Source organism: Hypanus sabinus, chromosome 21, assembly GCF_030144855.1.
Source record: "Hypanus sabinus isolate sHypSab1 chromosome 21, sHypSab1.hap1, whole genome shotgun sequence".
NCBI classification, from domain to species: Eukaryota; Metazoa; Chordata; class Chondrichthyes; order Myliobatiformes; family Dasyatidae; genus Hypanus; species Hypanus sabinus.
This window is the reverse complement of record NC_082726.1, coordinates 37,024,815-37,040,938: the sequence shown is the minus strand read 5'-3', so window position 1 is coordinate 37,040,938 and position 16,124 is coordinate 37,024,815. Positions and strand designations below refer to the sequence as shown.

Genomic DNA, 16,124 nt, shown 5'->3' with positions numbered 1-16,124 from the left:
TACTTGCAGCAGCATCATATAAGCAGCGTTCATAAGAAAATCATAAATACTATTTTTATAATTAGAACATAAATCAATTTTAATGCAAAGTGATCAAAGTGTAATGTTGATGAACTCCAGTGATTAGGTACAGATTTTTGAACTTCACAGAAATTAAACAGTAATTTTACTTTCTTAAGTAACTAAAATATTTTTACATTTCAATTTTAAAAGCACAGTGAAGAGGAATACTAAAACTTGTCAGTACATTGTAATCAAATGCTAAATCTGTCAGATGGATTTCCAAGAGCTTCTTCTATCCATCCCATACAACTACAACTCTATTTTCCTCAAACAAGTTTTGGATGAAGGTGAGGGTTAGTATAACTCTGTGAATATATTTGAAGCCCAATAAATTTGAATCGGTCTGTTGTCCCATTTCAAGCTGACAACTAATTCAAATGTTCAGTTCGATTTTATCACTGCTTTTTACACACAAGAACATCTTCCTATGAAATAACTCAATTTTTAAATTGATACTATGATTCTAACGCAACAGTAAATTTTCAAGCTCAGTCTATATCGGGGATGCATTTATTTCAACATGTGTAACTGGGAATTAGATGAGCGCTGTATTAAACCAACAACCAATGCCTATACCCTGTATTTCTAATTTGAAAATAAGCCTTATTCATAATACACGTACATCAGTAAACGCACGCAAAGTTCTTCACATTCTCAGAATTACTGGTTCATTTTTTAACTTTCAAAACTGAACTTTATTCATCATAAAAATGCACGCAAAATAAAACAGTGCAAAATCCTTTGCATCGCATTCAGTAGTGTTAGCGCTGGCACCTTGAGACAAGTAATGAAACCTGTCACGCAATACGCTTTCATCTCGATACGAATCGATTTTATTCCGAATGACTGCAAATTGCTTAGTAACTCATTTCAATTTTGCTTTATGCAAGAGTGTTATGTAGCAGCTTCACGGCGTGTCTATCGCTTTCTGCACTTCTGAAGCTTCATTATAATTAAACATCGAAACTCAGGAGTAACACTGAATAATTCCACAGTTGTATAGACAAAGGGATCACTGTAGAACACAGAAAATACAAGTATAACTTCTGTTGCTTTACAAATCTAATTACTACCTGTCATATTGAATGGGCAGAATTAGTAAAATAATTACTTTCGATGTGTCTGGGATGGTGTGTGGGTGATGCGCATGAAATGGTTCTATATAAGGAGTGCGCGGTCACACACATCGAGATCAGTCGACATGCAATTCCTAACCACAGTGTTTCTGGTGGCTATTATCCCAGTGATCCTGGGAAACACAAGGGGCAACAGGACGTGGCGTTTGTTGGAAACCAAACCAGGCCCCCCGCCGACCCAAAAGGAAGTAGCTGCGTTCATCCAGCAGCTGGAGGCTCGAAACGTCAGCCTGAATCTCCCCTCGTATATGATCAACCTGTACCGCAGTTTCAACTCGGGGAACTATACTGGTCTCTCCACTCACGAAAGGCCAGTGTTACCGGAGGCGGACACCGTACGGAGCCTGGTTGCAAAGAGTAAAGTATTTATGTTATGTCACTCGATTCTATGATTCCATAGTCCGACAGAAGTCGTTTTCTGTTTCAGTCGCCTCTCTCAAATCTGTTTCCCAGACATAGGCAATCTGGTCCAATCCACATTCACGGTTTGATTGCTTTGAACAGAGATTGCTTAAGGCAAAACTTTTTCAGTCTGTCTGCATTGTGGACAAGTTCCCAGGACTGGCATTCCCCAATACACATTCTGACGAAGATTGCTAACTAATTCCAAGTCTTTTATTTGTTCTCCACATCCATTTCTTAAAACGCAAAGCTTTTCAAACGACAATCTGTGTCATTGAAGGGCTTTTGAAATGTCTCTGGTTTGTGGTTCTCAAGTACAGTATTGAGGACAGTAAAACGGGAATCAGCCTGTCTGATGTTCGTCTAATATATATAATATAGATAGTTTGTTGGAGAATTTCATGTTTTATATCGCAGTAAACCTGGAGACTACAATGTTATTTCTCCAATTTTCTTTAGTGAATAAGTCTTAGATTTTCTCCCACCGCTCCCCCCTCCACTCGCGAATCCCTTATCCGTTCTAATAATTTAATCTTTCAAACCAGGCAGTTGTTGCATGAATTTTTGATAGAGTATTGGGTTATTGTTGGATTGGACAGGGCAATTTTGATTTGGAAGTGTGTTGGTTTCAGGAGTTCTGCGCTATTAGACAAGGTACTGAGGAAATTGAACTCCTTTATACTATTACTTCAGTATGGTATGAGCGAGAGAGGAGAACAAGATACATACAAGCAACTCTAATTGACTCAGGCAATAAATTGAGAAGAAATTATTCTATTGCTTTTCAAATGCATTTCGTTTACAATGCTTCATCTGTACGATTTGTTGTTTTCAAATATTTGGATGTTCTTACTGCAGTGGCCATCATCAACTATATCAGACTATAAGATGTTTCTCAATGCAGGCACAAGGGCTGCCGGTCGCTCGGTCTCGCTGACGTAGAGGAGGCCACAAATACCTCTCAATTAGTGATTTGAGGGAGAAACTAAAAACAACCCGACCTTCTACCGCCCACCCCATCACACCCCATGATGAAGATAAAACTGACATCGTTTTTTCATTCATTCATTCCACGGATAGTTCAAAACTGAAATAGTGAGTGTTAAAGCGTTAGACAAGTGTTGAATTGAAGGATGGAACCGTTTTAATCATTGTTCTGTTTTTAATGTCCCCTTTGTTCTTTCACTGAGTTTATGCAGAACATGATTAGAGGCTGCCAACCGCTGTACAGAAAGATGGATACAGGTGGAGAGATCGCATGTTTAAAACTTATATCTTAACGCCCTGAAGGAAAATTTATTTTAACTATCGATTGCATTTTTGATGGACAGTAGAAACGTGGTCTCTTTTCACAAATGCATCAATTAAATAGGCAAACACCAATCCTTTTAATTGTAGAGGAATATCTCAAGTTGCTTTACCCCAGTTTCTACATGGCTGGAGGTTCTGATGTTCTCTTCAATAAAAGATTAATCTAACATGATCAATATTTGATACATTTCTGATCCGCAGTGTAGAATTTAGGAACGGCCATCATCGGAATCAGAATCAGGGTTATCATCACTGACACATGGTGAAATTTGGCGTTCTGCGGCAGCAGCGCAGCGCAATACGTAACAATTATAGGTTACAGTAGGAAAAACATAAAAATAAATAAATAATGCAAAGGAGAGCAGAATAGTGAGGTAGTGCTCATTGGTTTACCGCGGAAGGGAAGAAGCCGTTCCCAAATCGTTGAGAGTGTCTTATTTAACTGAAATTTACTCAATATTGTGTGAGTATTTCTATCTCAGGTTAAAATGTGGATGTAGTGCTACTGTTCCAAGGCAAAACCACATGTTTATACCGAAATAAACAGAAACTGATGGAAACACATACCCGCTCAACAAGCAAGTCGAAGGGAATTTTTTTTCCTTTCCACAACTGCTGCCTTACGGATTATTTCTAATAATTTCGGATTTTATTTTTTGGGTTCCAACATCAGCAGTTTTTAAGAAAATTGAGATTTGCTACAACATATTGATCTTAAAAGTTTGTATTGGGGGTGGTATGAAGTCGACTGCCTGTCGTATATACAGTTCATTGAGGTTAATGAAAATTGGTCGGTAATTGCATGGTTCCTACTTCTGCTGGGGGATACTGAGCTCATCAACGATGACCGCCTCTCGGATAATTTCTTAAATTCAAGATCGCTTCTGTCTGGCTTCATTTCAGTGAACGGCGCTAAAATCAACTGGGCCAAAGCCACCAGTATAATTTGGCATAACCATGACTAGGTGAAACACCCTTAACCTCCAGCTTCAATACAAAGGAACATACATTCTTAAATAGCGCCCTTTGTGCCTTCAGCATGGCTGGAACTGTTGTCATTGTTGTGATGTAGACATTTTCACGAAATGCAATGTAATAACGCCAAAATATCTAGTTTGGTTATGTGGTTGAGGAATCAATACTGCTCAGAAAACCGTTCTATCACCGCCGTGTCTTCTTTTAAACCCATACGAACAGAATCTGACGGGTAGTTTAACTTCGCACTTTCGATTGTGTCACTTCCCGTGGTGCTGAGCTGTGCGAGGTGCTAACCCCAGCCTTGCCCTATCACTCAAGCGGTCGAAGCAATTCCGCAAAGCGGAGCAGGAAAATGTTCTGATCACCGATGGGTCCAAAACCTCTGGGAGTTAATGTCCTGAGTCATGTTGATGAAACGCGTTCGGGTCCTTCTTGATGTTTTAGAACTTTTAGAAAAATATTGTCCCAATCAGACGATTTAAAGCTTATAACAGTATTTTTCCCTATTGACACTGTAATCACAGTTAAAATGCCGTGTGACAGGGCATGTCAATGGTGACAGTGTGAAGACTCAGTGAACTGTAGGTGCAGGAATCTGGTGCAGTAACCTGCTGGAAGAGCTCGGCGGGTCAAACAGCATCCGTGGGAGGAAAGGAGTTGTCAGCGTTTCGCAGGGGACCCCAGATCGCAGCCTCAACCTGAGATATCACATTTCCTTTCCACCCACAGGATGCTGCTCAACCCGCCGAGCTCCTCCTGGAGATTTTTTTTTGGTCACAACGTGAAAATTGATCACCCTTTGGACTTTGTGGTGCCCTGCCACACGGCATTTTAACCGTGATTAGTGTCAATCCCTCACTTCTTTCCTTCCTCTCCTGTAAATGCTGACGAATGTTAGATGATAATATAAGACCTTATTCCCTCATCACCTGGTAGAGCCCCTAGTCTTCAAACTTGCCAGCAGGTGTCACTAGGTGGGAATCAGAAGAGGAAACCTGCTCCAAATATACCAATTGTAGTCCTCACCACTTCACAGTGTCTGCAGTGGGCCTAGCTATTGGACGCAAGGGTTCTCGGCTTATCTTGGGTAGCAGGCAAGACGTTTGTCACGCCCGACTGATTTAATATCCCTGTTGTTCCCTTCCCCAGGTTTCCGTCACAATGGGAGCCGGTGGATTGTCACCTTTGACATGTCCGCACTTGCATCCGACGAGAAGCTTCAGTTCGCGGAGTTGAGGATCACCTCGCCCGCCTTTGCCGAATCCTGCTCGCTCTTGGAAATCCACCACCGGTCTCAGTACCTGTGTGGACCCGCCATCTGCCAAGACCAGTTTTTCTTGGGATCCTTTCCTCCCGATGTAGTGCTGGAGGACACGGCGGAGTGCGCCGTTTACAACGTTACCAACATCCTGCAACACTGGATGAATCGCAACACGTCTGGTTCTGGTGGTGGACGGGGTGGCGCGCAGCGGCCGGAGAGGCTGGTCTGCAAGAGGAAGCGGTCGCTGCCTGAAGTCAACGCGAGGGGCAAGCTGGAGAGGAAGGAGATGGCCTTGCTGTTGATTTTCTCCAAGAGACCCCAGCAGAATTGCTCCGAGAGCTCTTCCCTTCTGAAAGACGCAAAGGGCTCCAAGCGAGTGCGGAAGCCCCGAAGAAAGAAGAGTCGCCGGCTAAAACAGAACAGAAAGAAAGGCCGGGGTAGAGCTGGGCACAGCGGAATCCCCAAGTATCGACGCCCCCGGCACCACATTAAGGGAAACAACTCGACCCTTTGTCGGAGGATCAAGTTTGAAATTAAATTTGGTAAGATCGGCTGGGGTGCCTGGGTCATCTTCCCTAAAGTGTACAATGCTTTCCGCTGCGAAGGAGAGTGTCCGATTCCAGCTGGGGAGGATGTTAAACCCACCAATCATGCTTACATGCAGGTAGGGTTCTTAATGTCACCGAGGTAAATATCAATTCTTGGACTTCTGCTGCTTTTAATGACTGTTCAAAGAGTTTGTTGTTGCAAATGGCCTACATTCAATCTTTGTTGAACACAAGAGTTTAGCACAAAGTATCTGCACAATTCTGGTCTTATCTTGAAGCCCAAGGCCAAATCAGCCATGATATTATTGAATGGTGGAGCAGTCTAGACTGGCCAGATGGTTTAATCAAGCTCCTATTTCTTAGGTTCTTATGCCAGTGAGTAAAAAACACTGGAGGAAGTGCAAGATTTACTAGGGGCACCTGTAATGAGACATTGTAGGTATTCAAAACAAGAACTGAGCAGATTTGAGCTAAAAAAAAAGGCAAGGGTAACCTACAGGACTTCTTCAAAATTCTGAAGTGTTTTGATAGGACAGGTGTAAACATATAGTGAGTGCTTAAAACTTGGGATCAAAGTATATGATCATCACTAACATCCAATAAGATACTTAGAAGAAATTTCATTTAGTGCAGCTATACTACAGAAGAAGAACTTATACAACAAGTGCACTTAAATAAAAAGACCAGTTGTATTAGAAGGGAGACAGATTACTATAGAAAGAGACAGAATTCACAGGGAACATAAATCTTGCATGGCCCATAAGGTCAAATAACATCATTCTATCTAATTTCCATATCGATATAAGTCTTGGAGAGTCATGAAGCAAATAAACGAAATCCATTTCTCCTGGTGAGTTTGCACAGAGCTTTTGCATAATCAAATTAATCTTAGTCCATCCTCAGCCCTCTTCCTTTCTCATTGTCCTGCAATGTTTTCTCTTACAAATTTATAAGCACATACATCTTCGAAGCCCATATCATTGGATTTGCTTCCACCTCATTTTTAGCTGTTGCCATATTGATGCGCCTCTCAGAAAGGTTGCACATGTGATAGTCTGATCTGTTTTGGACTCCAGTTAATTATATTTGCACTCTTTCTGCAAATGATGAAGTTTTATTGGTGTATCACAAAGACACGTTATAACCTGGCAGGTTTGAGTAATTTATGTTGATTGTGTTTCACTATAAGTGATATCTGACATCCTGAAGCCTTGCAACAAATCATATATATTAGAGAAAAGAAAGCTTATACCGTATGCCAGGTGTCAATGGCGATTCTTCAACTGCAGCTTTTACATTTCATGTTATTTTTCTATTCACTCCCCCATTTGCTTTTGCATCCTGTCTTTTCAAATTTACATCTAGCCTTAGAGAGTACAATATGGCCCAGTGGCCACTTGCTACAGTTACTAACTAAGTCAGATTTGAATAATGGCTTTCACAACAGCCATTGTATTAAAAGTATCTTAAAAGTATTTTAAACCCATTGAAATTTTCTTGAAGTGTAATGTTTAATATATTTTGTGTAAAGCCAATTCCCAGAAACAGTAATGTGATAATAACCAAAATAATCTCTCCTAGTATAATCATTTGAGGGATGAATATTAGTGGAGGCATCATGGCCAAATCCCTTGTTCTTTCACAAAATAATCTTTTCCATTCATCTAAGAGAGTTCCTTCTTTCATGCTCCAACCTCTATAATAAATGTCAACATTCTATTTGGCTTCTCTATTATTTGCTGTACATGCAGGCTAGCTTCATGTGCTTTGACACCCAGATACCTCGATGAAGCATTTCTCTATAGCGTTTCTCTCTTTAATCAATGGTTTTCTACTATTCCTATCAAAGGTGATAAACCACATCCCACACATTTTGGTCCACTTGTTTAACCCATTCATATTCCTTTCCAGACCATTTTTCTCCTCTCGTTTTCCCTTCATGGCCACAACACACTTAGTCCCATAATCTAAATCATTATGAGAGACCCAGGAGTGATCCCTCTCTCACCTCATTAGTTACAGCTGAAAATGACGTTTTCGTCCTGGCTTCTGTTGGTTTGACAATCCTCTATGTGAGTACAATTACACCCCCATACTCACAATAACTGCAAAAATGACATAATTAAGATGGACGCTTCTAACCCAAACTTTAATAGTTTGACTCCTCAGTTTGCCAATTTACCACTGGAGAAATTTGATAATTGCTCTATAAGGATTATCAGTTCACCCAATGGAACTGAGCAGCAAAATCAAGGACAGAAATATGTGCCGGCATGCTAACAAATGGAAACAACTCAGCTGTGACCCAATTATCACTGAAAGGATGCACTTAACAGGGTATGTTTTGTGATTTGCCCTTTAAGAGTTGAGCTTTACCCAATCCAGGAAGTCAGAATAAAAGTCTTCTGCCTTTGGACATAAATTTTAGGCAAAATGCTGGTCGGGGAATTATGCAGGATGAGACTCATGTTGAGTCCACGTCCCTTTGATATAAACGGATGTAATCAAAATCTGATAGTTTTATGCTGGGAAAACTGAGGGGCAGGTTTTACAGGGAAATCTGTGAAGTTAAAGATAAACTTTATTTTTTACATGTACATCAACACATAAGAGTGAAATGCTTCATTTGTGTCAAATCAAACCAGTGAGGGCTATACTGGGGCTCCCTGTAAGTATTGCCATGCTTCCAGCACTAACATAGCATGCTCACAGCTTATCAACCCTGACCTGTATAACCTCAGAATGTGGGAGGAAATCAGAGCACCTGGAGGAAACTTACAGGACATACAGCCTCCTTGCAGATAGTGGCAGGAATTGAACCCCAGCCAGTGATTGCTGGCTCTGTAATAGCATTACGCTGGCCACAGTTTAACTCTGCTGCCCTAACATGTTTTGCATGCACATGGGCAGATTTAGGCTGAGCTTTCATGATCCCTTTATTCCAAAAAGTCTCCCAATGATTTTTGCTCTGGTTCATACATACAAAATAGTTGCAGTGACTTCCACAGTGGTGCTGTTTGATGATTCTGCATCTTTGGGATTCAAGGGCAGAGTAAAGGAAAAATCAATAGATACTGTGAATTCTGATGAATTAAACCAGATAAACCATCGGTTAATCTGGGCAGCCACTTCTTTGGGACGACTCTTAAAAGGACAAAAGCAATTTGAGAAGATAGGTGGGATTTGTTTAGTTTATTTAGGACATTATGCTGCTTACTTGGTTCAGAGGAGTTGCCGAACTATTTAGGACTAGTGTTAGTTGCGTGTAGACACTATACCATGCTTAGAGCAAACAGGTTTCAAATAGCAACAGTTGTATGCATTTGTGTTCAAAAAGTAGAGATTTTGGTCACTGGTGGTTGGCAAGAAATAAGCAGTAAGACAATTCAGCCAACACATATAAAATGCTGGAGGAACTCAGCAGTCCAGGCAGCATCTATGGAAAAGAGTACAGTGAATGTTTTGAGTCAAGGCCTTTCAGTAGGACTGGAGAGAAAACAAAGAGTCAGAGCTAGAAGGTGGGGGGGGGGGAGGGAAGGAAGAAAACCAAAGGACGGAAGGCCATGGAAAAAGGTAAAAGGGGGAGGGACGCCAGAGGGAGGCGATGGGCAAGCAAGGAGATAAGGTGAGAGGGAAAAAGGGATGGGGGATAGAGAAGGGGAGGGCCATTACCAGAATTTTGAGAAATCAATGTTCATGCCATCAGGTTAGAGGCTACCCAGACAAAACATAAGGTGTTGCTCCTCCAATCCGAGTGTGGCCTCATCGTGACAGTAGAGGAGGCCATGGATGGCATGTCGGAATGGGAATGGGAAGTGCAATTAAAATTGGTGGCCACTAGGAGATCCCACTTTTTCTGGTCAATGGAGCATAGGTGCTTGGTGAAGCGATCTCCCAATCAACATTGGGTATCACCGATATACAAGAGGACACACTGGGAGCATCAGATACATTAGATGATCCCAAACAGACTCACAGGTGAAGTGTCACCTCACCTGGAAGGACTGTTTGGGGTCTGGAATGGTAGTGAGGGAGGAGACGTAGGGGCAGGTGTAGCACTTGTTCTGCTTGCCAGGGTAAGTCCCAGGAGGGACATCAGTGGGGAGGGATGAATGGACAAGGGAGTCACGTAGGGAGCAAACCCTGTGGAAAGCAGAAAGTGGGAGGGAAGGAAAGATGTGCTTGGTGGTGGGATCCTGTTGGAGATTGCAAAAGTTAGGGAGAATTGTGTGCTGGACACAGAGGCAGGTGGAGTGGTAGCTGAGGACAAGAGGAACCCTACCCCTGGAAAGGTGGCGGGAGATGGGGTGAGGGCAGAACAATTCAGAACTGTTTTGCTCACTATGGTTTCAAGCATTGAGGCTTGGAGATGCCAGAAACTGCCGGGAGTGAAAATGGAATGATTTTACTACTTCAAAAAGTTAGAAACAATGAAGAATTTGAAGGTATGGACAATCATCTTGAATGTTATAATGGAAATGAAAATGAAAATTTGGAAGATGCAATCATTGAAAGCATTGTATGAAGGCAGTCCATTGGCTGCACTAGGTGTCTATGCTCAATTTGTTCATTTACAGTCAATCAAAAGAACAGAGCAATGTATAGTGGATGAATTCATCGGTCAATACTGTAAGAAACTAATACAGTTTTATAGTACTGTGGTAGTATTGGTAGTGTTTAATTTGTTCTATACTTAATTTAAATACATATTTGTTAATTTGTTACTCAGTAGTTTGTCTTTATTATACCTTTTTATCAATTTCCATGGAACTTCGGATAATTGGGGCAGACGCTTAACTGAGCCAAAATGTACTTGATCTGATATGTCCCAGTTAACTGGAATCCACTGTATAATGATGAGCCTTACTATAACATATGTTTTACAAATTCTGAACCATGCATCTTTTATTTTCAGAGTTTGCTCAAATTTCATCATCCAACCTTGGTGCCCTCTCCCTGTTGTGTCCCCACAAAAATGAACCCACTGAGCATGCTGTACATAGAAAAGGGTGAGGTGGTTCTGCACCACCATGAGAACATGGTGGTACGAGAGTGTGGCTGTCGTTGAGCTAACTCCCTACACTGACTGCTTTCGTCAAGACTTAAGGCTGCGAGGTACCGGCATGTTTGAGCGGCTGGGCATTACAGATTGCTCTGCAGTGGTGTGCTTCTACAGCTGACTGGCCAAGCAGTCCTGGGCACTGCTGGGTGGAGTAAACAAAAGTAATTGCTCCTGGAAGTCAAAGTACACGGACATATTTTTAGAACTGGGTGAAAACGGTTAAGCAGTCAAATACTCACCAGGAACTGTCCAATGGTAAAGGCACTACATCCAGAAAGAAGTTTCTGCCTGCTCAGAAAAAAAGTTGAAGATGGAAGGGGGCAAGCAGATGCAAAAAGTTAAAAATATTTTCTTGTATATTATCTAAAGTGCTCTTGATTATATTTTTATAGCTCTTGATTAATATGGCTGCACAATCAGCACAATATTTATATTTTTAAAATTTTATCCTTTGTTGATTCTTGCATTGTTTTCTTAAGCTTTGTGTACTCAGTTTCTTTTAAAAACAGCACAGTTTCTTTGTTATATCCTCTGATAAAGGCAGTGTGCAACTGATTAATAAAGAAAACAAAATTCCGAGTTGAATCGAATTCAGTGCTGGCCAAGTTTAGCTTGTGTAGCCTGTGCTCCTGGAGTGGTAATCAATCACAGACAGCACCTCTGATAGTACTCCAGCATGCTGAACCGTGAAGTTTATATATATATACACACACACATTCATTGTGTTTCTTTGTAGAGATGAAAGATATGTAACGTTCTCTAGGTTCACAAGCGTAGAATGGACATTCAGAGCCCAGAATAATGTCTGCTGATGAGAGGTTTCTTTGTACATGAAAGTAATCAGTGGCTAAAAATAACCTTACTCAACTTAACCTTTCATTGTAACTGTTTCTTTTTCCACAGTTGCTCCCCGCCTTGCTGAACTTTTCAAGCATTTTTTGTTTTATTTTAGATTTCCAGCATCAGTAGTCTTATTTTAAAATTTCTTTAACTATTTAATTATTCTCAATTTAGAAAATCTGCTTTGATACTCTGCCACAAATATTCTCTGCCTAAAGATTAACACATGACACTTGGAAATGCAACTGCAGTCGAACACCTACACTTGGACTTATGAGCGAACTTGATGCCACATATGCGGAAAATTCAAACTGGATGACATTTTACAGTGTCAGGGTTAAAAGAACAGTTGAGATATAAGAAACTGCAAATGCTGGAACTTGGAGCAACAGAGTAACTCAGGTAAGCAGCATCTATGAAATCCAGCTGAAGGGTTTCAATCTGCAACATTAATTGCCTTTTTCCCTCCATGTATGCTTTCCAACTGGGTGAGTGACTCCAATTTTTTGCATGTGTTACGTGAAAGCAGATTTAACGGGTAAACCAAGTCCTCTGCGATGATGTATGATAACTTCAACAAGCCGAATGCAAATTGCTTGCTTTCTCAGTGAACTGTATCTATTGGGCCTGTCCTACTGAGTGGCAGACACTGTCTCCTGGACCTGCTGAGTGCTTCCAGCAAGTTCTGTTTTTTGTTGCAGATTTGATTTCCATTGCCCGGGGAAGAAGTTTCTGTTCACTGATCTGAGGGGACGGTGGCGGCTCCACACTGACGCGGAATTCACTCAGCAGCAGGGCACAGAGTGAGCGGGATTAATTAAAATCGAGTGCAACACGTCTTTGGGAGTTCAGCAATTCATAACGCAATCACAAACAACACGTCTTCTCGCCTCTGGAGATGCGTGCGGGCAGGCGCTTCACAGGGGATGGAGCTTCAATGGAGTTAAATCAGAATGGGCAGGGCCGAAGAAACTTCAACCAAGGCAATCAATTGGACGCTGCTAGGAACTGCCCTGGATAAAATATAAGGGTATCATTATTGCTTTCACAGCTTTTGAATGCATTTATTTTATTATAAAAATATATAAAATGGAAAAGCGGACAGGTTTGGGTCTCTACTCGGCACAACAAATCAGATCAACAAACCCTTCACTCAGATGAACTGAAGGGAAAATACTCGTTTATTGTTGTCATAGCCTGACTTTTATTGGGTATAAATGCCATGAAAAATAAGCGTTTTGCCCCAGCTGCACGGTTCCCTGACGACAGATGCCACCTCGCTGAGATATTACCTATTGTAGATGTACATGGATGATGGGGAGAGGTTGTGGAACTGGTTGAGTCCACAATTCCCTGTTGGCTCTTGTATTCCTGTGCATTGGAGTTTTCATACCAGGCCATGATGTAACAATCAGAATGCACATTACATCTGTATCAATGCTATAACTGTACAAGATAGTGGTGAGATTGAACCTTAAGGTTGTCATAGCTGGAGGGAAGATAGTGGAGGTGGATAAGCTCCCACTACCTATTAAATACTCCAGATGGCGTGGGTCTGAAATAGCCTCTGACAACCAGGTCCAGCTCCTGGCCTTCACGAGTAGCTTAGCTACAAAAAGCCCAGCTGAACCATTTCTACTGACAGGAGAAGAGCCAAAGGTGGGTCTTAGAACCGGTTGCTTTAGGTAGATGGGGCTCATCAGCTATGGTTGTTAGCTCATCTAGGAGAAGGAAAACTCTGGTATCAAAACTCCACTGCCTTGCGGCTATACCCACTCAGTGAAGCTATCAGGAGTACATCCCGAGGAAGACCCAGAGCTAGAGTCCCCAGGGCAGTCCTACTTGGAGTTCAAAAATGACTGGAAACTTCTGCGACACAGCTGGTGCCAAACAGTATTGGTCTCTGCCGTTCCTTTGGATTCATAAGTTGTGTGGAGAGAGGGAGAGCAGCTTGCACTCCATATTGTACTGTCTGGGCTAGAACAGCTAGAACGCAACAGTCGTGGTCAACCTCGACCAACGGAAGGCCTCAAAATGGGCCTAGTGTGTGTGCAGTTCTGATCGCCTAGCAAAAAGAAATACCTGATCAAACTGAATAGAGTGTGAGAATTATGAGAAACAGGGTTCCCTGAAAGCAGCATCACAGGTAGAAAGGGTGGTGAAGGTGGTGTTTGGCACCCTTGTGTTTATCAGAGGAGCTTTGAGTACAGGAACTAAGGTGCCATGTTACTGCTCTTCATCCGTGTCTTTAAAGGAGCACATTTTATTTTGAAACTGTTCTCTAATTCCAGATTCCCCTTAAAAAGGATAATATCCTGCTAGCATCCACATTGTCAAAACTCTTCAGAATTTTGTTTCAATGAATCATCTCTGATTCTTCTCAACTCCAACACAGGCCCAACCTGCTGTATTGACCCTCATAATATAACCCCTTCACCCTGATCAATCTTATCTGAGCTGACTACATTGCTGTAACAAGACTTGAATCATTCATTCTCCACTCCATTAGAGTTCGTATTTATTGTACTTGCAAGTGGACTGAACTTCGAATACATGGACACCCCCATCCCTCTGCACAACATTCTGTGATCTCTCTCCATTGAAACAACAGTTTGCTCTCTCTTCTTCCCTCCAAAACGGCCAAATTCCCATACCTCAACTGAATGTTGGCATATTCACTTCATCCATTTATACCCAATTGAAAACTCAAGCCTCTTTCACACAGCTTACTTTCCCACCCATCTCTGGATGCAATGGACTAAGTCCATTCATCTAAAACATTAGTATAGGCAATACATTCGTATAGACTCATGCCATGGTGTTGCCTGATGTCAGCCATCAGGAGAGAGGTGTTGGAGCTGGTGTGCTGCACTGGGAGCAGTGTGACACAGCATCCAGGCTGGTTTTGGTGCTTTCTCTCAGCAGAAAACAAGCTGTATTGTGGTCGACTGCAGATTTACGCAGCGTTCATTGACTCGGTCTGGACTATATAAATATATTTCTTGGCATGGTTGTATTTTACTGATATCTTAGATGCTTGCTACCTTGCATGGTTGAGGACCAGGCCTCAAGCCTGTTCACAGCCGTCAGGAGAGAAGCGTCAGATGATGCGCTCCATCGGTGCTGCCCCCATGTTCCTTCAGCAGAAGACAAGCTATACTGAGGTCAAATGCAGATTTCAGCAGCATTCTATTTTTTTTGTATGGCTATATCCTACTGATATCTTTATCTGTTTGCTGTTTTGTGTGAGCTATGTGTGCTTTGTACTTTGTGACTGTTGGTACTCTGTTTTGCACTTTGGTCCCAGAGTAACGCTGTCTCGTTTGGCTGTATTCACGTATGGTTGAATGACATTTACACTTGAATTGAGATGAATAGTCCAGTCTTGTCAGTTTTCCACTCTGACAATGATCCATTTATTCCCAATTCCTTTCTCCTATTAGTTAGCAACTCTCTACCCATGTATCAGCTGTATTGTCCTATGACTTTATTTTGTGTATAATCCATTGTGGCACCTTTTAGGATCCCAGTTACACTAAATTTACTAAGCTCCCCCTTAATCACCTTGCTAGTTTACTACATTCTCAAATAAAAATTTCAGACATGATTTCCCTTTTACAATATTAGATATCTCACTGATTTTTCTTTTTTTGTGTTAGGATAAATACAATTCTTCACTTGCTGCCTTCCTCTTATCTTGAATAGATGTGTTGCATGGTTTCCCAAGCCCATGTGACCTTTCTGAAATTTTCAAGTGTTTTGAAACACCAGACATTTTTAATCTCTCCCTCTCCCAGTGTAGAGTGCCCTCTTGCTTCAAAACATCCACCATTGTTCTTGTACCTAAAAAGACCAAGGTAACATGTCTGATTGACTGGCATCCTGACACACTGACCTCAATAATAAGCAAATGCTTTGAGAGGCTGGTCAAGGACTACATCTGCAGCATGCTACCACCCACACTGGACCCCCTACAATTCACCTACTGACACAACCGATCAACAGATGACTCAATAGCCACAGCTCTACACACCATCCTTACACATGTGAGAATGCTGTTCTTGGACTACAGTTCAGCATTCAACACCATAGTTCTCTCCAGGCTCGACAAGAAGCTCAGAGACCTCAGCCTTCACCCTGCCTTGTGCAGCTGGATCCTGGGCTTCCTGTCAGATTGCCGGCAGGTGGTAAGTGTGAGCTCTCTCACCTCTACCCCATTGACCCTCAACACAGGTGCCCCTCAGGGTTGTGTCCTAAGCTCCCTGCTTTGCTCTCTATATCCATGGCTGTGTTGCCACCCACAGCTCCAATCTGCTAATTAAATTACTGACGATACTACATTGATTGGCCTTATCTCAAAAAATAAGACAGCATACAAAGAAGTCATCAATGTGACACTGTAGTGTCAAGAAAACAACCTTTCCCTCAATTTTGCAAAAACAAAGGAGCTGGTTGTGGACTACAGGAGGAATGGAAATAGGTCAACTGCTATTGACATCGATTGATCTGGGTTTGAGAGGGTG

At 41.9% G+C, this 16,124-nt stretch overlaps 1 protein-coding gene across 3 annotated transcripts; it reads left to right on the top strand.

Moving 5' to 3' along the window:
* The first annotated feature begins 1,078 nt into the window (after positions 1-1,078).
* Positions 1,079-15,281, top strand: LOC132378965 (nodal-like). 3 transcript variants are annotated; one of them, XR_009507244.1, is made up of 5 exons: positions 1,079-1,556; positions 5,040-5,693; positions 10,615-11,098; positions 11,776-12,003; positions 12,303-15,281. XR_009507244.1 is itself a non-coding variant. In XM_059946354.1 (3 exons), exons 1-3 carry the CDS (start codon positions 1,205-1,207, stop codon positions 10,765-10,767), a joined length of 1,281 nt encoding a protein of 426 aa, XP_059802337.1. In that variant the 5' UTR covers positions 1,079-1,204; the 3' UTR covers positions 10,768-11,714. The 3 variants fall into 3 exon arrangements, 1 of the variants encoding a protein (XP_059802337.1); XR_009507243.1 differs by having other exon boundaries at positions 5,040-5,815; XM_059946354.1 differs by lacking the exons at positions 11,776-12,003; positions 12,303-15,281 and having other exon boundaries at positions 5,040-5,815; positions 10,615-11,714.
* Positions 15,282-16,124: the final 843 nt, after the last annotated feature.